The sequence below is a fragment of the Nesoenas mayeri genome, assembly GCF_963082525.1.
Source record: "Nesoenas mayeri genome assembly, chromosome: 1".
In the NCBI taxonomy this organism is placed as follows: domain Eukaryota; kingdom Metazoa; phylum Chordata; class Aves; order Columbiformes; family Columbidae; genus Nesoenas; species Nesoenas mayeri.
In genome coordinates, this window is record NC_137541.1 from 194,308,956 (window position 1) to 194,332,173 (window position 23,218).

The following is a 23,218-nucleotide window of genomic DNA, read 5'->3' on the forward strand; positions in this document are numbered from 1 at the left end:
TTTTTCTCTCTCATGTGGTAGAGTAAGAGTTGGAGAGGCTGTCATGGCTTTCTATTTTGACAAAAACATGTATTATTTTCACCCCTCTACCCTCAGCTGTATCTCCTGGTCTAATAAAATTATTACCTTGTCCCATGAACCTTACTGCCCTTGAGACAAGCTGAGTATAAAAACCAGATGGTAAACCAGGATATTTAAGCTGTTTCCTTTATTTTGACAAGTGCTTTATAAACGCTTCAGTTAATGCGTTAAAGATTGGTTTGGGAATTTTAGGGATCCAGAAACTACTCCAAATATGAGGTTAAAACTTGGTAATAGAAATGTAAGAGAACTTTAGAACATAAGTATTTTTAGTAGTTGCATTTAGCCAGGGTGCCTTTTAGAGTTTTCCAATTTCTCTTTTGAATAAGAGCCTACTTTACCAGGGATGCAGTTGATCAAAACCACAACTTAGCTGCTTAATAACGTTCATATTAGAAATTGATAGCTCCCAGTTTCCTCATTTATAATAGAGCTACAGTTTCAAAGACTGAGCTGGGAAGTTAGAAGAGACGATCCAGAAGAGAGATGTGTGTCCCATTTTCTATGTACAGCATCCCGGATTCTTCCTTAATTCTGCTGTCTTGTGAGGTGTGCAGACATGCACACCTGTACACATCAGGGACTCACTGGGAAGAAAGAAATTATGCCTTTTTATGTGTTATAGGTATATTTCTTTTATTACTCTGGTAACACACAAATGAACAGGCTTGAGGGGAAAAGCCTCTTTAAGAAGTGCAGTGGCCATAGCTGCTCATTCTTTAGTGTGTCTTCCTCTCAGAGGTACCGCCCTTCTGAGTAGATAGAATCGGTAATAAACTGGATCTATGTGAGAGTTTACTTGAAAACAATGAGCCTTTTCCCATTTTAACCCTTTCTTTTGGCAGATAAGCTGTGGAGCACAGCCATGGAACGCAGCTCAGTTGGTGTATCTGGCAGGATGGTGGGCAAGAACAACCAGGAGAAGTGGGATAGGGGTCCCCTTGCCCACCAAAGAGCACTCGCCAGGGTGATGTACATTTAGAGCTGGGTGATAACTGATGTTGAGCTGCATGGCTAGTCTTACTATTCATTATTTTGAACTTAATTGAAAGTCTTGGATTTGTTCATGCAATTACTGTAGGAGTGCAGATTCAACTGGTACTTTTCAGACCTAGAGAAAGGATATGTTACCTCTAGATAAATGGTTTTCAGACCTTTTTTTTCTTGAGGTTACTTTTTCTCCTCCTCTTGATTTCTGCTTCACAACTTTCCCTGTCCCCAGAGGAAATAAAAAAAAATAAAAGCATGTTTTGCACCCCAAGCTCCAGCAAACTCTGCCTGGACCTTTTCCACTATTAGTAGACGCTGCTACTTCCCTTCTCCCTTTGGCCAAAGCCTGCATGCTTCACATGCCACAAGATCATCTTCCTGTGGCCCCCCGTGATTCACAGAGGAATTGGTTTTCTCTTTCTCCAGTTGATTTCCCTTGCTTGGTTTGCCTGCTTCTCCCCAAGGAAGGGATCAGGGTCTCCGCGTCGTGCCGCTGTAGCTGCGGTGTGTTAACCTGGTGCTGCTCGTCCGTCTTTGCCCGGTGGCAGAGCGGGAATGGGAGGAAAGGGGTGCGCTGCCAAGCCAGCCCCTTACTGCTGACAGCACAAAACTGCAGCTGTGAGTCCTATTCCTATCATCCTGTCCCTGCTCTACAGCTTTTTTCCATCAGTTGGCTCATTTGGGAAGGATCAAGTGGATAAAATCCAGTGGGTTCTTCCTGCTGCTTGCTTATGTTTCTTCAGAATATATTCTGGTTTTCTTTGGTTGGAAACTACTACTGCAGCTCCTGGGCTCCCTTCCCGCTCCCCCTCCATTGCAATACTCACAAATTGAAAAGCTGGAGTGGTCCCAGTTACTCTGTGTACAGAATGGTATTTCTTTTGGTCCTGCGGCCATCCTGTTAACCTTTCCATTTGGAGTTGCAGCTTACGTTCTGGGGATTTAGATACTCTGAAAATGTAGTAAATACAGCTGTGCTTATTCAAGGAAGAAGTATATTACTGCCTCTAGAAAGGAAGTCTTGCATTAAACAATTTCTTCAGTAAAATTGCTTTTGACACATTCTCACTGGGGAATTTTATCACCTATGAACAGCACAGCGAATTCTGCCTCTGATAGATTTACCCTTTGATTCTTCCTGCTCTTGTGCAAACTAAAATTAGGTAGTTTAGGGATATTATGCTTCTTGTGGTTTCCCGTTGGTTTCAGTAGCAGAGTTGATGTTACATGAATGGAAGCAGAAAGTCATCTAAATGAATACTGAGGCTGGCAGTGATTTAATGTGACAGGGTGGATGTTATTACTTGCCCTGTTTGGGTGAAACCTTTGTTCCTTTAGGTATACTCATATGATTCTGTTTTCTGTAGGTATAAATGATACTTGCAGAAGGTGGGGGGTGGTGCTTGGTGGTTTAGGTTTTGTAAAATGAATGATTTAATCAAGCCTCTGACAACCTGGCTGTATCTCTGCTCTGAATTTCAGAAAGAAGGAAACACTTTTGGTGTTGTAGGTCATTCTGCTTTGTCTGTTGGCTTTTCTGCCTTGGAGCTGGTGAACCACATGTCCATTTTTTCCTAAGCTGTATTTGAACTCTTCTGCCTTTCAGATGCTTTGTAACCCAACTACCCTCAAATGAAACTGTTCACTTATTCCATGGGCAGCCCAGGCACAAGTGTGAAATCCCCTCAAACATTATGGCTTTAACTTTTGTTGTAGGGGACATTCCATTTGGAGGAATAAGTTGCATTTACCTTCTGCGTCTGAGTTTTGTGAATGATATATAAATGTTTACTGTTGAAATGTTGCATGGTCTTTCTGTACTGTCTGTGTTTTATTAGAGTGATTTAAAAAGAAAACCACTAAACCGATGTTAGTACCGGGTGTCTGATTGCCAAGTTAATCTCTTATCACAAGTCCCATTGATCTTCTGTTTGAGCAGCTGAGACTCTATTTTATGTATAGCCATCTTTCATAAAGTTTATTCCTGGTAATAAAGCTAACTGGGGTAAATGCCAAGCTATTCTCAGAGGCAGTCTGCTCTCAACAAGAGAAGTATTTGATTTTGTTAGATGGGGTTATTGTTTGGGTATGTACTTGTGGCAGAACTAGTGAAATTGCTAGCGAGTGAGTCAAACTAGGTTCAGAGGTTTACTCTTACTGGTATGAAGTTAATAGCATTACTGCGTAATAGACACTCAGAGCTGACTTTTAATATGATGCCCAGAACCACATGCATTTTCTACTTATTACTGTATGGTATTATTAAATTGGATTCTTAATCTCTTCTGTGGCATGGTAAAAACTTTTAAAAGAAACACACTACAAAACAAACAAAACTTACACCCTCAAACTTTACCTGTATTAAGTGCTTTCAATTTTTTTTATGTATAAGAGGAAGTAATTTCATTTTGCAGAGCACAACCGTATTGGTTTAAATGAAATTATCTTGTTTTCCAGATTTTTGAAATCTTTGTTCTAATAGCCTGCATTTGTATTGAGGATACATAAAGTGTCTTCATACCAAACATACTTGTAAATTACGAAAGTGTATTTCAAAATATTAGTAGTTAACCTTCAGTAGAGTTACTTTGCATAAAGTAAAATTTTACGTTTATCCAAGTTTACTTAAGCTTTATTCCAGAGTTTCTGACATACTGTTTTTTCAAGAGGTGGCAGGGCACATGTTATTTTATGTTAATTAATTTGTTAATATTCATATGAAAATGGCTTTCTTAGTGCTATGCTCAATAGTCTATATAAATTCCTATAGTCTTATGGCAGTTTTGTGAAGCAGTGGTGGTTTTGTATACAGGTCTACGCAAAGGCTTGAGATTGCAAGGACAAGTTACAGGTCTCGATCTGTTCCTCTGCTCCTGTCTGCGAGCCAGACTCTGGGGGCTGGCACTTGCCTTCTAGGAAACCCGTCTCAAGCAATCTCCTCTCAGCCTGTTGCAGGGAATTCGTTGTTCTCATGCTTTGTTGACCTGGATACACTGGTGCACTTACCCCTCGTGGATGCAGGGGTAAGCGCAGATGAGTGATGGGAGGGCATGGATGCGCACCCTTCTGATGGTGAGGGAATGGGGCAGGATTTGCACCCCAGATATCCAAATACCACAATGAGGGAGCTGGGGGGATGCTGGGAATCCGGTGGGAGGGAGGAGAGTAGAGGGCTGTGCCCCAGTGTTTGCTGTGAGCAGGGTTGCTGGAGGGAATACAGTAAATCTCAAGTAAATTCCTTTCATGCTCAAAGCAGGTACTGATGTCAGAACTACCTCACATAGCTCGTACTGAAATCAAGGGGCCGGCCGCTGCTCACACTGCCTTATCAGGCTCTTAGCAGATTCACTCGGCCTAGCTGCATCCATTGTTCTTTACATCTTTGAAGAGATTTCTTTATAATTAATCATTTAATCCTCCTTTTAAATTTCTGCTTGAAATCAGGAGAAAAGCGCACACACACAAAAAAGCACACGCTTCTGTCATGCAATAGCACATTACTATCCAAACAGAAGGGATAAATTATTATATACCACATAAACAAACTGGAGAAAATGGAAGGAGAAAGTGTCTCTTATTTCAGCTAATATTAACTGTTTGTAACCACAGTGGGAACAAACATTATTTTCCTACTGCTCCTTACCTGTCATTCAAACTTACTGATTTGTTTTCCAGTAATTGGCAACCAGCTGCAAATGATGGTGGACTTCATTGCTGCCCTGCTTGTCCCATGTTGGGCTGGATGGTGGTGTGGTCTGAAGATCTTTGCACGATAAGGCAGAAGCAGTGTAGGTTTAGCCAGGCTATTGTACTGTCGTAGTCATCAATGACGTATGGTGATCATGGGATGTTATAGAGCATCAAACTGTAGGGATTTGTAATTGTAACTGCTGATGTCTTTACATTGTGGCTTCTCCAAGCTGAAAAGTATCCATGTGTCAGTAATTCAGGCATAGAAGCCTGAATTTTGAAGTCTTTAGAGAGCCTTGTGAGAGACCTCTGCATCTCCTGGCACATGATGAAACTGGCCAGTGTTCTGTGGCTACTTTGCGTTATTCCTCTATAAACATGTATGTTTGTCTGAAGCATTGTTCTAGAGTCAAGCTTGGGGGTGAGTGTGCAGAGGAGGGTGTTTGGTTTTGGTTGGATTTGGTGGTGTTTTGTTTTGTTTTTTTGTCTCCAGATTCTTTACATATAGAACTTCTAATGTTGGATTAAAAACTTAGTGTTAGCCTACACTATTGCTTTTTAATATTGGATCAAGTCTGGACTTTCTCTAAATAAAAAATTCTGCTTACACAGAAATTAAAAACAGAAATGTCTGAGCCAATTTGAGATATTTCTAAGTCTAGTATAGAACTGTCAAACTGTTTTTTGTTGAAATAGTTTAAAATGTAATGCCGGTTTTCACCAGCTAAATGTTGCTTTTATCATGTGTGATGTGTGACAGTGGTGACTGTAGATGAAAAATAGTCCACTTGAAGTAAACAGTTATTTCTTTAAAATGGGAAAACTTTGATTTAGCCAACTGATCAGCAATATTCAAGCCCACTGTACAACTTTATTGTACAGTGTAAGAGAAAACCCATCTGTTATCGCAAAGCCACTATGTTTGATCTATCTGGGACTTACTTAGCAAGTAAGAATGTTAATTTAGTGTATAGTGGCGAAGATAACTAGTTGTCTGGAGGGTCAAGGTACTGACTTCAGAGGCATTTCTGAACAAAGATGTTGCAGTTGGTGGGTGGATGGCACTGGTCTCAGCTGTTGTATGAGCTTGCATAAATAGTATCATCTCCACTTTAATCTTTCGGGTGTTCAGAGGTAGTGTGCATATTTCTGTTTAACCCCTGGACACTTGCTGGCATGCATGACCCTTTAACAATTCCTATCCCTCTGTCCATCCCTGGCACCTTGGCTCCAAACAGTCTGGGAGGATAGCCAGTAATTTTGAAGGTTTTCGTTAAGAGCGTCTCTTTAACAAAAAGTGTTTTCGTCTCATCGGTATACAGTTTCTATTGTGCTGGTTGCAGCAGCGTGTGGCACGCTTCTGAAGTACTCCTTGCATCTCCATCATACAATAATTACTCCCCTTTGTGTGTAATGATCAGTTAAAAAATATATTAAAACTGGTGATGATGGTTACTGGACTTTGGCATCAGGAAAAAAAGCGCTTTTTTATTTCAAAAAACAGCAACAAAGGCTGGAGCAGTGTGTTCCATAAAGGAAGGTTGGTTTTGAAGTGGTGTTTTAGGATAAGCATTTGATTTACCTTACCTTCAATTCTGAGAATCAAAGAGATACTTAAAGCTTCAGTCTTCATGGATCTCTTCTTTAAAAATTAACATCCCTTTTTATCACCAATTTTTATATTGCTTCAGAGACGTCATTCTAATAGTGTAGTTGAAAGGTAATTTCTGAGGCTAGTGGATGTTGTCCTTTGAAAGGAATTATCTGAAAGCTTTAAAGCATCAGAGCTTTCTGTGTATTTCTCTCTTCTTTTTTTTTTCACGGGGGTAGAGGGAAAAGATGTAGTAGATGGTGTATTGCAGGTGTTGTTTTTCATCAGCTTTTATTGCTTTCAGTGGTATAAATTTAATCACAATCTGATACCAAGCCGGTAAGTGTAGCAAATGCAAAGAAGGGCCAAAACAAACTTCAGAGTGATCTGAACTATTCGATCAATAGCAATAAGTGGAAACTAAATCTTCCCTGAAATTAATACTTGTAAAGCCTGGTGTACAGGGAGAGGAAGTAAACAGCAAGGCTGGGACATGGATTGCAATAAGTGGGTTTCCATTTTGTAGTGATGATCATACAGCTTCTAGCTTACATGTTGCTCAAATACTTGAATTTCTTTTGTGAGGATGGAGCCTGGATGATTCCAGAGGTGGCTCGCCCAAGGATCTATCCTCCTGAAAGTTCGAGTTGTTCTAGTTTGTGTTAGAAGAAACTGAAGTAACAGTCATAGAAAGATGCCAGTAAAATAATTTAAGGACAATGGAGGTGGTATTGTGTTATTAGACATCTTTTAGTTATGTTATTCCCCCTTATTTTTTTTATAGCAAACTTTGGCCTGTTCCATTTTAACGGCGTTGTTGAGCGAGTTCTCAAGTTCAAGTAAAACCAGCAACATTGGACTAAGCATGGAGTTCCATGGTAACTGTAAACGTATATTTCAGGTAAACTAGTTCTGTATCAATATATGCTACCTGTCTTTTCTAAAATTTAAATATTGAAAGCAGAAGTACTTCCTTGTTCCAGGTGCATTCATTTACAGTATGTATCTAACAGCATTTAATAGCACAAATATTATATTATGAATGCAGATACTGGATATTTCAAGAAAGTTGATAATGTATTTTAAAAAAACCAACCTCATATCAAAAAGGTGCAATCCCTTTTGCCCATTTTATGAATGCGGAGCTACAGATCTTTATGCAGTTGGACTCTTTAATTCCTTGGCTACCAATTGCAAACAAAACTAATACTCTGTGGAACAATGATAGTCTTAAATATAGCTTTGGTTTAAAGCCAAGGAGAGCTATGTATTTAAAAATATTATTGCAGATGGTGTAGTCTGGTTGTCTCAGATGTATTGTTTGGCCAGGCAGAAATGTTTTTGTGAAGGCATTGCTTTAAACTGACTGTTGTGGAACAACTTACCAACTTTTTTTTCATGCCAAAGACCAACCCTCTGCTCCACCAGTTGTTAAAAAACATATTAAGTTTTTCTTTTAATGACTAGCATTTATAAGAAGATTTTTGTTCTTATTCTTTACAAACACAATCTATTAATTTTGGCGAAAGTGTGTGGAGGTTCTGACTGACAGCTTCAGAATATTTTCTATATTTTAATGAAAAGTAGGGTGAAACCAGAAAATTATTTTCTCTTTGGAAAAGTATTTCTTTTTAATCAACATTTTAATTAATGACTGAGAGACTCTAATGTATTGTGTTCATCCTGACTATAGGAGGACAATCTGCGGCAGATCTTCATGCTCACAGTAGAGGTACTTCAGGAATTCAGCAGACGGGAAAACCTCAGTGCTCAGATGTCTTCAGTGTTTCAGCGTTATCTTGCACTAGCCAATCAGGTCTTAAGCTGGAACTTCCTTCCTCCAAATTATATCCTTTTAATGTCAGGCCCTTTATTTCAGCTGACATGGGTCATTTCCCCCAGGTGATAAGTCTTTGTGAGGAGAAAAAATTGTAAAACATACAAGCCTTATATTTAGCCCCTGATTGATGTTTTTTTTTCATTAAAGTTTTAAAGTATTTTATATAAAAGGCAAAACTAGTTCAGCAGACCAGCCCCCAGTTACAGGTTGGTGATCTCTCTGTTTGGTGCAGGGGAGAGGAAAAATGTAATGGTGCAATCATGGAATGGTTTGGGTTGGAAGGGACCTTAAAGATCATCTAGTTCCAACCCCCCTGCCATAGGTAGGAACACCTGTCATGAGGCCAGGTTGCTCAAAGCCCTGTTCAACCTGGCCTTGAACACTTCCAGTGATGGAGCATCCACAGCTTCTCTGGGCAGCCTGTTCTAGTGCCTCACCACCCTCATGGGGAAGAATTTCTTCACTGTGTCTAATCTAAATCTACACTATTTCAGTTTAAAGACTTCAACCCATGCTGCTTTAGTGCAGAACCAAATGGTGAAGAAGTCTAAGCTCTGTTGAATTTTTATGCAGAGGTCTGATCTGTTCTACTTTTACCTTCAGAGAAGAGGAGAGGGCAGGTAAATGCCCCATCATCTAGGAATGTGCCTGCTCAACTGACTCCCCATAAAAGAGCATGGTCATATACTATAACGTGTAATAGGTTCTCCTGGGTCTGAAGAAAAAGTATTTGCTAGCTGAGAGCAGAAATGACATCTACTTTTTTGGCAATACACAGGTACCATTGCTTCCATTTTGACGTCTTTGTGATGTGTGCTGATAATGGAAGTCCAGAGAAAGACAGAGATGGAAAGTGGAGGAGGAAATAAGAATCAGAAAGAGTCTGAGTGAGGGAGAGAAGAAAAAAAGATAAAAATATGCTCAGCCCAAAAAATGGGCTAGAAGAATTTTGTAGAAATAATCACATTCTGTATTTAATAGAGGGTTAAGGCACTAGTTGCAGTAGTACTTTTACTAGCTAGACTGGCTTTAAGATGCTCGGCAAACTTTCCAAGAGCCAAATTTTTAGACTTAAAAACCCCTTTTTTTTCTTTTAAACTTATATAAGCTTTTTTCTTAAAACCTTTTGAAATTGCTACTAAGTTATACATACTGCAAGAATCTGGATGTTGCCCTCAAATCCATTGTAAATTATTCTGTTTGCTTTCCAGAAGGCGATATCTGTTGTCTTTGATTCTGTTCCTTATGCAGTGGGCAGCAAAAGTGAAATTTATTTGAAACTGGATATACACATCTGCAAAGCAGAATGCCAGTTATACTGTCTTTATATAAGGTGCCATGGATTAAAAGTAAATATCTCACTCCTGTTAATCACTGAAATGATTTGGTAGGAGTCCAGAGAGGATTTAGTGCATGTACGTACAGGACTGAGACTGGTGTTAAATTATTCCATCTTATAAAAGTTTTAGTAGTGGACTTGGGATTTGTGAGAAATCAAATAATCTGTGAACACTTTTTTTTTTCCTCAGCTGTAATCTTAACTAGAGAGGAAATGCTCTTGTGGTGTGATGGGTAGAGGTAGTTCCTTCCGAATTTCAGTCTTGCTCTCTGCAAACCTCTGACGTAGTCCCAAATACTTAGGTTGTTACGGCTTGAAAGTGAAGGCTCTAGTTCTTCATGAGCACTTTATCCTAGGCTAAGGTTTGCAGTGGCAGAGTTGGATATATACAAGCAAGATGTGAAGTCTTGGGAGTTCCAGCTTTTGTTTGTAACTGTATAGTAAGTGGTTTAGTCTATAGATGCTAGTAAATAAGTGTTAACTGAAATAGCTACGCAAGCCATACTGCTGCTTAAGGTTATGGGTGGTTTCTGCTATTTGGCCTACTTGAGGTACTACAGCTCTTAAACAAATTCTGGCCCTTCTGGAGATCAGATGCACATTTAGTCTGAACCACCACAAGCGCTCTTACGTGACTATTTCAAATCTTTTCATGACTTCTGCTCCACTTGATACCATCTTTTTGTTTTCTACTGCTGGACATTTATTTTTGCTATAAGAATTATAGCACCAGCTTGGGTCTCTCCCCTCTATAATATTAATAGCAACCAGTTTCCACAGAAGCTGGAATGGCTTTAATCATCCTTATTGAAGTATTGGGGTTTACAGCACCACGTTGATTATATCGTGGCATAAATATCTTCCCTCAGAAGACTGGTTTTAAAGTAACTGTTGATTGCTGGCCCATGAACAGTGGAACTTAACTTGGCTACAGTTTCTAAATAGGTAGCACATTACATGAGAACATAAGAATTGCTGTGTTGATTGATCAGTTGGTGTCCTTTTGGTATCCTCTTTCTAAACCTTGACAGTACATATGCTAAAACAATGGGCATAAATTTAATACTTGAAGCATGGAGTAAAACGATCCATTGTATCCACAGATGTGTGTTTTTTTCCTTTAGTTGGTATTTCCCCTGGCAAGATAGTATTGTTTCTCAGTATTCCCTACAGCATAACAGTAGCTGCAGTATTTGTATATAATGTTTAGCAAGATTCTTCTATCTCCAAAAAAAGGCAGTGGCATAAATGTGCATTAACTCCACAGAGACCATCACCAAGAGGCACACTATTTAAATCACTAAGTTGCAAGAATTACATCAAAACATATAACTTCTCAAGAGTCCTAGTGCTGTTACAGGATATCAGTATATGTTGCATTGTTAAATGAACAGTGCTGGCACCCAGTATAACAGAAGAGTTGTATTAAGTCTCTGCCTATTGCTAGCAAGAAGAGCTGGCATGAAAGATACATTCTGGAATAGTGGTTTCATCGGAGCAACAAAAGAAGAGAGGCTGGGACATATGCACTTTTGGGTTTGAACTCAGTTTTTTAATGTCTTGGGATGTGGTGCCTGCAGTAGGAAGGGCTTCCTTTCAGTCATGTGCAGTTTCTTCCATTTCATTTTCTAACACACAGGCCATGATCTATTGTTATTTTTATCTGTTGCCTCAAGGTATTAGTTCATCTGGTGTTTGCGGATGCTTCAGAGGTTTTTGGCAGAACTGTTGGAAATGACAATAACATAGGATACCTATGGCAGTCTGTTTTGGCATGTTGACTTCTGTTGACTTCTGTAGTTTCTTTTTTCAGTGCTGTTACAGCACTATTAAATATTGTTTACTTGGATGGAACTAGGTTTAACTGAACCTTTTCTTATATTAATGTTTTCACTAATTAAGAAGATGTGGGTGATCAGTATTAAGAGGTACAGTTCTCTCCTTTACAAGAGTGCGGGCAGGGATCTCACTCCTAGTACAGTGTCAGTGTCCAAAGTCTCCAGTTAAGGAGCTGAATGTTGTTGGGCTTTACTGCAGCTTGATATGGACATATATTACATCCTGTGGAGTCAGGATGTAATTATAATTTATATTCTTTTACTTCCAGAGATGTTTCTCACTTCTTCTTGACTTTGGGGTTTATCTGTTCTTGGCAGCCACATTCTAATGGACTTTGAATGAATGTCCTCAGATGCAAAAGTTCTTAAACAGAACACAATATTTTTGTCCAGCTGTCTCCCATCTGCAAAAAGGTGTCTATTATCTGTCATTACGAGCTGTCATTGAACTATTTATCCCTTATTCATTAGTATATAGAGTATCGTATGAGAATAAAGAGGAACTTGAGCTTTAGCTCTTGTTTTGGATTTGGTGCCTCTGCTTGCTTCGAGGCAAGCTGGCAAATGTTCAAGTGAATGTAGCATAGGGAATTGGATTTAAAATACAGGTTACGTAAACCTAACGGGATGCACTCCACGAATGTGCATTGTTGATGTTCCATTGAAATAATGGTATGATGGCAACTCGATGAACTGACTGAAGATTTTGTCTGATCTGAAAACTTTTCTTTTAGGTATGTGTGTTCCTTGGCCACACAGTTAGAGGAACAAGCTCTTCGTATCTGTTTTGAAAATGTCTTTTAAACCTCAAGCCAGAAGGAGACACGTTTCTGGGAGATCCTGTGAACCATATAGGTCAGCAGACTTTCAAGATCTGAACTTGGTCCAGCCCAGATTGGTAGCATCTGTTCTGTGTAGTGGAAGTGCATGAAAAACACACAGAATGCTCCAGAAAACTTGAGGTTTGTTTTGAGGAATGATTTGAGTTGGAGTTGCTGCTGAATAAGCATCCTGCCCTAGCACCTCCCGTAAGCATAATACTGAGCAGGGAATCACCTGGCTGAAAAGTTATAGTTAGTAGGCTGAGGTCCCCAGTTCAGTTTGTTCGCAGCTACAGGAATGATTGAAACTGTACCGAGGAGCAACAACACAGGTTTCCTTCAGCAGCAAGGCTGCTCTCCTTAGGCCCTGTGTTTGTTAGCAGCCTGGGATTATCCTGAATTTACTACAGCAATCTGACCTTATCTGAAAGATGAAGGGTTGAGGTACTATCTTGACAATTTTTAGGATATAAAGAAAAATTCACTGTAACTAAAATAGCTGTATTTAAGAGAGAGCTGCGTTTTACTTGTCACTCTTAGGTGAAAACTAACCTGACTTGGAAATCCCTTATGTTTAGAAATTACTTCTAGGGTGCTGTGTGTTTTCTTGACAATCCTTTCTAGCAACTCTGTTCTTAAAAAGTTGAGCAAAACTCAGATTGACAGAATGAAGATTGATAGAACACCTGAATTTGGTCATAATTGCACTAAAGATATTTGTATTGATATTGAACTTTTTAACAATTAGTGTTTCATCATTCAGGTTTTCCTGAGTGATTTCTGAAATCAGTTTGCAATGTAAGGGCACCTCAAAAGCATTAATATCAGAAGAGGAAAAAAGCCTAGTAGTGACCCTTTTTATGAAGAACTGATGAAATATGTAGGTTTTTTCCTCTTCTGCTCTCTTGCCCCAATGGCTTTTAGTTTCCAGTTTTGCAGTGCTTTGTCATCAGCTTCCCAGATGGCAGCCAGTGTGTAGTGGAAAGGAGGGACTCTTGGGCTGCATCTGCATGGTGGTCTCTTCTGCATAGGTGCTTTAAGTGTAAGTTGGGCTTAAAGCTATTAGCTTGGTGCTTTTAGCTGTAGAACCATGGCAGCCAAATGTAGCAGGAGCTGCAGAACCTACTTGAGTGGTCAACATGAGGCTTGGCACTGGCCTGGCTGCACTGCCGGCGCCTCCGGAACAGGACAGGTTTAAAATTAGGTTGGGTCTTCCTACACTTCCTGTGCCTTTTGCTGCAATCTGAGTCCAGTGTCTCCAACACAAAATAGTTGTTTCATTCTTGTGACAGTTAAGAATACTTGTGTTTCATAATTAAATATTTAAGCTACGTACCTTCTCCTGAAAGCTGGGTATGTTTGCTCAGAGTGTAGGTTATAGAAAGGCTTGTGGAGCATTTCTCCATAGGGGGCAGCAAGCCTCTGCATCAGTTCCAGACAGTTGCTCCTAGATTCATGGCATGTGCTAGGCTGATTTGCTAGCAAGCCACAGGAGGTCTTAAAAATGCAAAAAAAAATCAGTATGTTAGCATTATAACACTGGACGGCAGATTTACAAGCAGTTACTTTTCTAATGCAGTTTGTTGTTAGTAAAATATAAGTCTAAGACTGACACAAAGCTCTCTAGAAATGTTCCAAACAGCAAAGGTAGAGTGGTTAAAATAACTTTTGAGGAAGATATTTGAGCCTCAGCATTCTAGGAGTTTTCCCACCATTTCAGAGTTGTTCTTCGTTCCTGTAGACAAATTTGTGAATGAGGGGCCTGGCAGAAGAAATCTCAGCTTTGATTTTTGAGTTCCTAGTTTACTGCTTTGTGGAAGAGCAAACCTTGCCTTGTAAGAAAAAGACTGTGGGATCTATTCTCAGACACTGGACTTTGTGGGAAGTCCTAAAGTGAAATGTTATAATCCCTTGTGGCTGCCTTAGGATATGAAATATTTTGATACTTATCTTGACCCATCAGTCCCTTCCTGGAACAGAGGCAAAGAGTGGGAGAAAAACTAGACATTTATTTATCTTTTATTTTGTTGGTTTAATATATTCCTCCAAGAAGCATATCTCTCTCTCTCTCTCTATATATATATATATGTATATATATATATTTATTTTTTTTTTTTTTACAAATAACAATTTTAAAATTCCAAATTTATAATTTAAAAAAGATTACTCTTATTTCTCCAGCTCATGAAACAAAACGAAGCATAGAGCTACATATGTAAATTTAGGCAGAGATAAAAGAAAATCTGTCTTAAACATTATGGTATTTTCCTCTTCCTCACCAGGCACTGATTGGTGAATGTATGATCCTTGTCATACATGGAGGCATCTAGTTATATTCTTATGCTTCTCAGCAGAGTTTGGTACATGTTATTGAATAATGTGTTCTGCTTCAAGCAGAAGTTTCTGGTCTGTGTAGGAATCAGTTTCCCAAGTCTTGTGAGCTGGATGAAGTGTTGCTCTGCTTCTGGTAGCTGTTTCCTACCTTGGATTTCTGTGTCATTCAAAGTGAACTGTAATGAGAGTTACTCATTCTTCAGTAAAATTGGAAACAAACAAAAACAAACCCTCCGGGATGTCACAGTGGATGGATCTATGCTTATCAAAGCTCTACATTGTGCTAGTTCAGTTTTGTTCCCCCATAAGTATTGATGAATAAATTAATTTTGATGATGAAGACTGCATTTGTCCTATGTGCACCCATGTCCTAGATAATTTAGTGCCAATTTTTTTTCAGATCTGGCATAACTGGGCTGCTGCTAATAAGGCTGAACCACAGCACAGAATAAGTTGAGGTATTTCATGGCAGCAAGCATCCCCACAGCCAACTTCCACTGAATTTTGCATACATGTAGTATGTGATGGAAAACCGGTGTAGGATCTCCATGATAGGTGCAGGCATAATTTGTATTGTCCAGCTAACAGATATTTTACCCACAAATCTGCTATAGTCAGATGTGTCATCAGTCCATTAGTGTGAGAAAGAGTACTAAAAATAACAGGATAGGGCTGCTAAATACTGAGGCTTGTTAAAATAGTGACAGCAAACTAGCCCTTCTTTCATTCCATGTGAAAAGTGTTATGGAGCTGGTCCCATCTGTAGACTCCACCTAGTGAACAGCAAATGGATTTTCAGAGATTGATAATGTATCTACGATCATCTTTCATACATATTTCCAAGCCAATTGTTTATTGGACAGTTGCAGCAAAGGACACTCTTGTCAATGACAATTTTTACATACCATTTTTTCTAAAACATTCCAAATGAAAAGGAAAAAAAATATAGTTTAATTTGCCAGATAAAGTTAGTTTTTATTTGTAATATTACTCCTGATAAAGTGTTCTTGCATGTGATAATTCCATGCCTGTATTTTTTTTTTTTTTTAATCTAGGAGAACTGAAGGATTTTTGATCATTTAAATGACAACTGTATTTCAGATGGAAGTAAAACGGACAATTCTGTGATTTTTAGTTTTTCCCCATCTGAAATAAAGCACATCTAGTATGGTTCAGCACACATGGATAATTTTGAAAATGGTGAAACTGGTTTTGTTTTGCACTAATGTGAAAATCCCTGGTTGTTCTTATGCATGATAATGTGCTGACACCAGTTCTGGACACATACCACCAGTGAAGGTCCACATGGTACTGTGCTCTGGAAAATGTAGCTTTTTTGGAACGCGGTTCTGCACAGCGGTGTTAGGAATTTCTGGTTTGGGCAGAACTCAGAAGGCAAGTGTAAATAAACTAAAATTGTGTGTTCTGCCTTGTGCCACAATCGTTCTTATTAAGCTAGATATTTGCTTTAGATATTGTTCTCTTAAACAAAACCCATCAGAAGTTAAGGAATCTGCTTTCAAATGATACCATTGTGAAATTTATTTTCTTTAGACATACAAATACTTTGTGACACATGTTTTTTATATGTTTTTTATATGATGACTTACAGTACAACAGTTAATGCAGTTCATTACAAATAAGTCAATTACATGCAGCTGAGCATGCTGTTCCTTATTCTGGTGGTTGGGTTAGAAAGGGATCAAAGAGGATACAAAGGGTTTAAAAGAGACAAATGAAAATGCAAGTGGCTGAGTTAACACAGTTTTACTACTACTACTTGGATTGGGGGGTGTCGTAGAAAGAAGCACATTCAAAAATGTTTGATAAACACTCTTCTGCATGATCAGACTGAAGAAGAATGTAACCTGCCTCTTTAAATGTTTTTGCTCATGTGTCTGTTCTTTCTGTACTAGAGCATTTGCCAAATTTTGTAAATTAAGTTACACCAAAACAAGTGGTAAGAATTGAGCGCAGCAATATCCTGGCTTCATGGTGTGCGCGTTCTTCATGTGCGTCTCTTACGCATGTGTTTAATGTGACGATGCTTTGTGGTGTCTTATGCTTTTGTTCTTCATAGTGCGATTAAAAAATGTAGATTAATGCAGGGATAACATATCTGCATTCTGTGATGCATATCTGGCTATTTAGAAAAATAGGATATAGATTTCAATGAGCTATCTTTAGCTATCGTAAGGCCTTTTTAAAAGCTGCCAGGAAAATTTTTTAGGAAATGATTTCCCATTTTGCATAAATTTTAACACCTGTTAATTGCGGTTGCTTTTTTCCCTTCTCGCTGTGTCACATTAGACACCCTGGTTATCAAAGTGATCGTATCACTATGGTATGTCTCATAATTATGATCAAACTGTTATCTAACATTCCTGGAGCATTCTTTTTTTCAATACTTAATACCTTTTATTCCTTGGCCTCATGCATGAATTATGCTGTGTATGTGAAGAGGCTTAAAGTTTGTTTCCATTACATTCTTTCTGAATGGATCCTGTTGTATCTAGGATTTTTTTAAAGCCAAGTAGGAATGTTATTGTTGACCTTGACACCAGATAACTGGGCAGACATTATATAGCTATGTTTGAATCCTCACAAAATGTGATGCTAAAGCCAACAGAATCCTGGCGCGAGACCCTCCTGGACAGCAGAGTTATGGAGCTTTTCTTTACAGTAAGTTTCTTTCTTCAACTTTCGTAGTCCAGACCACAGGGAAAGCAGCTCCTTCCTGTTCTAAAACTGTGTTGTTGGACTCTTCCTTTGCATCAGGTAGGACTGACTGTTACCTTCAGCTAGCTTATCAAAGCAAACAGAAATATTTTTCCTAGGTTCCTGAATATGTATTTTGCCTATAAATTGCCTCAAATTGATGACCATTAACAAAAGAAGAAAGGTGTATAGTTATCTAAACTTTTATGCATTTAATACTGTTGGACCATGTATTCATCAAATGAAACCGAATGTGGTGAGCAGTAGTAGAATGTCTTTCGGATACGGTGTGATGGCTTTTGAAAAAGATCAAATGAACAGTGTGTGTTTGCTGATCTTAAAGCATTTGCTCAACAGAACAGCTGAAAATAAGTAACGTAATTGCAGTTTTCTAGCCAGTTTCAGCCTAGAGAATCCTGCATTTCTTTTCTCAGCAGAAGGTAAATCCAAACAAGTTAAAATATATGAAGTTAGGAGGGATGGGAAAGAGGTAGAATTGGGTTAGGAGAATAAAATATTCAATTTCTGTAGCTTAAAAACCTCATTATATTAAGTGGATAAAATTAGTATTGTTTTCTTTCTGCCACTGTTGGAGGGAGAAGTCTTTGCTCAGCTAGAAGTTACTGCAGCAACAACATATATTGGCTTGTAAATTTGTTTACTATGCTTATCTTATGTTGCATCTCTTGGGACCTGAAAATTCAGCATTATCAGGCTATTTTCATTTTTGCAAAGCAAAGAGATAATGTGCTCAAAACTTGGATAAAGTCTCTACTAGACCAAGTAAATGTAACTGCAGTGCTGCTTGAGAGTTACCTGATACGTGCTTGGATACATGTCTTTCCTTTATAGGATTTTTTGATACATTAGATTTTTTTTTTTTTTACTGCCAGTTTGTCTGTTCCAGCAGTTTTGAAAAGGTGAAAAAAAATCACTGCCAGAACTCTTAGCAGCTACACACAATCTGAACAGCTGTCTAGACTATCCAGACAGTTGCTACTGTCAGCTGTGAACCTCTACATGCAAATAACTTTTTGGCTTACATATTAACCCTTCCTCGTTTTATAGCATGAAGTTCTCAGAGTCAGATATCTGTTTCTTTAGTTGGTTTATAATTCTTCTTCATTATAAGAATAATGTTTTGAATAACATGCAGAATTATCTTAATACATTTGCATTTTATTTAATAGTAACCAAAACCTGCCTGTGTTGGATTATTTTTGAGTGAGAGCTTGCCAGGGCAGCATACTGTCAGTTTTGGTTTTAGATGCCCGATTTGCAATGGTTGAGGCTTGTAGTATTATTTTACTATTTGAAGTAATGTAAGTGAACGGTAGCAATTTATTTTCATTTATCCGATGTGAGAAATTTTAAGAACCTTGCAGAAGTTGGCAGGACTGCCATGTTAATCTCAGCCTAGTGTGGGACGTCTATTAGGAGGGCCATTTCTGTTGAGGGGTTTGTTTCTTCTGCTAGTTTGATCTTTCAGAGATTAACTGTGCAGCTAATCCAACTAGTTACGAGTTGGGTGAAATTGCACCTGTAACGCCACAGAGAAACGGTCGGTGTTTTGACTGTGTAATAACTTTATAATATTGCTGAAATCATTTAACTAAGTTTGCTTCTGGATGAAAAAGCTACCCTGTATTTATTTATTTGGCAAATATTATGTGAAAAAATAGGAGGCATTAGCATAAGAAAATTCTTTATATCCATACTTGATAAATAAGTATGTGAGAATATGATTCCTGAAATAGTAAGATTTGACTCTAGAAAGTCTCACCAGCAGAAGTAATGACATAGCAGTTCACAGAAATGCAGGAAGATTATTGTTGGCCTTGTATAATGTAAGGTGTTGCCAAGGAAGTGATGCATTCCTTTTTGTATATGCCTTCAGTGTTTACCTCTGCTAAAGAAGCTTCTATATAATCTTGATTGAACTTGTTGACTAACTTTAGCAAGACTCCATAGCCTAGGCATAGTTAGCATAATAGAGATGACTGTCATTATTGCTGTTTTTAGAAGGAGCAGTATGTCTGACTGGCTGGCATCTGTTTCTCTCTTTAAGACATAACGTTCAGTAGACAGTTCAATTTCAACATGTAGGTGAGACTTAACTAAATGTTAGTTTCAGTGAGTTAATTCCAGGCTTGCGACTTCTTGAGCTGAGACACGATCTTGACATTTGCTGTGGTTTAGAGAGTTGTAGAAACCCTTGCGTTTCAGACTGAATGGAAGTTATAGTAAGCTTTTTTTGGTGTGTGCTCTTTTGGATTGAGAGCCATGTGACTGTTGTAAGAACATCCTATTTTCCTTGTATTATTAACTATCTCACGTCCTGAAAGGTACATCGAAAAATCAGAGAAGATACAGATATGGCCCAAGATTCATTACAGTGTCTGGCACAGCTGGCGTCTTTGCACGGGCCAGTCTTTCCTGACGAAGGTTCACAAGTTGATTACCTGGCACACTTCATTGAGGGATTACTGAATACGATCAATGGGTATGTATGCCTGCTCTCTAAATTTAGATGGCATCTTTTAATCTTTCGTTTGGAGTGCAGCGTGTCTGTGTGGAGACCTGGTATGGCTTGCTTATTTCTGGGTATAATTTGTGCTTACTGTTGGATTACTGAAATTAAGAAAAGACAGTTTAAAGTAGTTGCTTCTTCAGTAATATGAAATAGATCTATTGATTGAAAATGTATCAACAAAATCAATAAATCAATTCACTTTTACAGTTTTTCTTAATGGCAAAAAACTAACTGCTATTTCTATCTATAGAATTGAAATAGAAGACTCTGAAGCAGTGGGAATTTCCAGTATTATCAGCAACCTGATAACTGTATTTCCTCGCAATATTTTAACTGCCATTCCAAATGAACTTTTCTCTTCATTTGTTAACTGCCTTGCGCACCTCACGTGTTCTTTTGGAAGAAGTGCTGCCTTGGAAGAAGTGGTAAGTATCCACTTTCAAATAGCAGATAGTCTATTTTTGTTTCTATTTGTGATAAGCATAAGTGATGTGAGATTTTGGCTGTTTTAGTAGTAACTGTTGTGAATTCAGTGGTTTTCTTCTAGATATTTGTGAAATCCCATCTGAGAGGATTTTCTTTTTGTTTCAAGCAGCGTAATGAACATAATTACACCATGTGTATCTTTCAGATTTGTTTTGTTTTAAAGCACCTGTTTCATATTTGCATTTTAAAAAGAACAAATTAATTTTAAAATACTAAAGTCTTTAAATATTGCTGACTTGCTCTTGTAGGACTGCTCTGAAAACTGTTGTAGGTAACGAACGAACTACAGTCCTGAAAGCTTAATGATTATATGAACATATGCACTCACTGAAAATTAATTGCTGTCAGGAGTTCTGAGTCAGGAACTTCTGTTTCAAGTGAATGTCTCTGTTAAGGTCTGGTGTTAACCCCATGCTTCTAAGCTGTTCAAATCATCCCTTCGTTGCTGACACAATTCAAATGGTAATTCTATATACAAATCTAGCACACAAATTCAGTGGATTTTCTTGTGTTTGTTTACTTTTTTCAAATTTTGGTTGTAACATTAAAGAGCAATTGGGATAGTCAGTAAATCTTCTGCTTCTAAATGAAGGACACCTAGTTTAAGGAAAGATGACCATAAGAATTAAGGCAAATAACGTTGCACTTGAGCTATGTATGTGCAGTAGCTATTGGTTTAAAATGATACTATCAAGATATTAGCCAGTATTTCCCCATTATCATTAAAAAGTATGAGATTTTGCCAGTCTTGTTATCTTGACTGGGCTTAATTACCTGAGTTGGAAAATAATTATCAAAGTATTTAGCTAAAAAGTTGATGGATGTGTTTCTTTGAGATCACAAGTATGTTTAATGAGCGTTCATTGCAGAGGATTAGATCATGGCTTTGCAATGTTAAAATGTATTACATTCGGCCCCGTGCTCACTTAAACTTTCAAGTGTGTTCATGTCTTAATCGAGAAATTGATGATTAAATATAGAATCTAAAATACAGCTGCTTTCCAAACCCTATTGGTCAAAACTTGTCCTGCTTTTTAGGTTATTTAGTAGAACATTGAACAGATGTTCTGGTGCTCACCATGACATTTAGGGGAATGCTCCTGAAGCCTTTATAGAAAAGATTCAGCAAAACCATAGATACTTATCATTTAAATTAAAGGGACTAAAGGGATGTTTTTTCCTTGATTAGCTTCTTCTTACTTGAGATCTAGAATATATAACCGTGTTTAATGAAAGCAGTGCTCAACATAACACCATTCAAAACACTTCATCTCTCAGCAAAAGCTTATGGGAGCTTGTACCGCTGTCTGGTACAAAGAAGTTTTTTTGGAAATGACTGGCTAAGTTATGCCTATTAAGCTGTGGCTGCCTATACTTGTATAGTCCCATAGTTTTTGGTGAAGAAAGTCTTTTCAGTATTAAACTTAAATGTTCTCAGATTCAGCAACATCAGAAAGAGTGCAAGATTTTTTTTCTGTTAGGAATTTTCTCACTGTCCTTGTAACTTTAAATCATTCTGTGGAAAGAGAAACATCACACTTTCACCACTTCCATTCTGTCACAGCTCTTACAGATATCTCAACTTCACACTGTTTCCCCAGTTTCCAGAATCATACAGGATTCTGTGGTGGTGGGCATTCAGAAAAAATCTCTTACACCTTGCAAGTGTGTGAGCAGTGAGGCGTGCTGCTGAGACTTCACCTATGGCTGGCAATCCAGATGCCATAAACACACAGTGTGCTGTGCCTGTAGAAATACTACTTTGCATCCCTGAAAACGATCTTTTGGCTTAGCAATGTCCCAGCCATGGATAATGCCTTCCCCAAGCTGCTTGCTTAGACTGGTTGTAGTGACGCCTTCGGGGAGCTCATGTGCTGTCTGTCATTAAGAGGTTTTGATAGAAGAAATACTGTTTGCATTAGACTCGGTGGAGTCCTGAGATAATATTCCTGCATTTCAGAAATCTGAAGTGCAGGAGAACACAGGCAGGCATATTCCATAAGCTTTGCTGGTCGGAAAAGCTGTTTTCCCCCTATTTCTGCCAATTCATATGCCGGCAGAATGACTCATGAACATTGCACAAGGGATCTACTTAGCTGAAGACCTGCTATGGAAACTGTCAAAATCGGGAGGTTCTGAACCATAATACGCAAACCACTTCAAAGCAGCTAATAACGATTTTCAACCAAGGATGGCAATCCCACAATCTAAACATCATGTTCAAACCTGCTTGTTGGGGTTGGGGAGATTGGCTGAAAGAAGTTGGGGCATTTTCCTGAATGGCTGCACTGGTGGAGGGCAGCAAGCTTCAGCAATGCTGGGGGTTAGTTCACGGTGCAAGTTGGACCACTGGTCTCTTCCTTTAATAGCACTGGCTGGGAGAGAAGGTGCTTGTCCAACACTTCTGCAGAAGTAGAAATCAAGTAGTCCATCTGAATTAGTGAAGAGTATGAACAAGGTGTTGGATGAAGAGTCACATAGAAATATATCAATTATATCAAAGTGAATCTTAATGCACTGTTCCTGTTTCATGATATTTTTAAAAAATATGTGATGGGAGAGATGACTGAATTTAGTCCTCTCTGCTGTGCTTCCAGCTCTTACCCGCTTGTTGCTGCTTGCCAGGGTTTCAAAGTGTTCTGTCTTCAGAGGCTCAGCAGACTGTGAAGGAAGAAGTACCAATTTTCTTTTTGTTTCCCATACTAGAGAAATTCAGCATTTTTTCTTTGACTTCACTGGTTGTATTTTGCCTCCCCTGAAGATGTGAGTGCTGAACCGGGCTCTGCTGTTGCTTCTGCTGAAGCCACCAGAACGATTCAGCTCCCCAGTCTGCAGCATGTCACTTTACATGTGTGACATCTTGGGTAGCCCAGCTGTAGCGAATCTGAAATAAGGATTGGGGATTTTTATTAAGGTTCTTTTGTAACCTAATTTGTTCAGGACAAACTCTTTCTACT

General features: G+C 38.5%; 1 protein-coding gene across 1 annotated transcript in view; it reads left to right on the top strand.

Annotated features, from left to right (window-relative positions):
• Window positions 1–23,218, top strand: part of XPO4 (exportin 4) — a gene marked incomplete at both ends in the record, with an annotated part of 77,235 nt that overhangs the window by 31,301 nt on the left and 22,716 nt on the right. Inside the window, 5 exons of the mRNA XM_080349065.1 lie at window positions 7,137–7,253; window positions 8,046–8,212; window positions 17,101–17,206; window positions 19,588–19,745; window positions 20,026–20,200. Of these exons, the coding sequence (XP_080205191.1) occupies window positions 7,137–7,253; window positions 8,046–8,212; window positions 17,101–17,206; window positions 19,588–19,745; window positions 20,026–20,200 (723 nt within the window). The remainder of the gene's footprint in view (window positions 1–7,136; window positions 7,254–8,045; window positions 8,213–17,100; window positions 17,207–19,587; window positions 19,746–20,025; window positions 20,201–23,218) is intronic.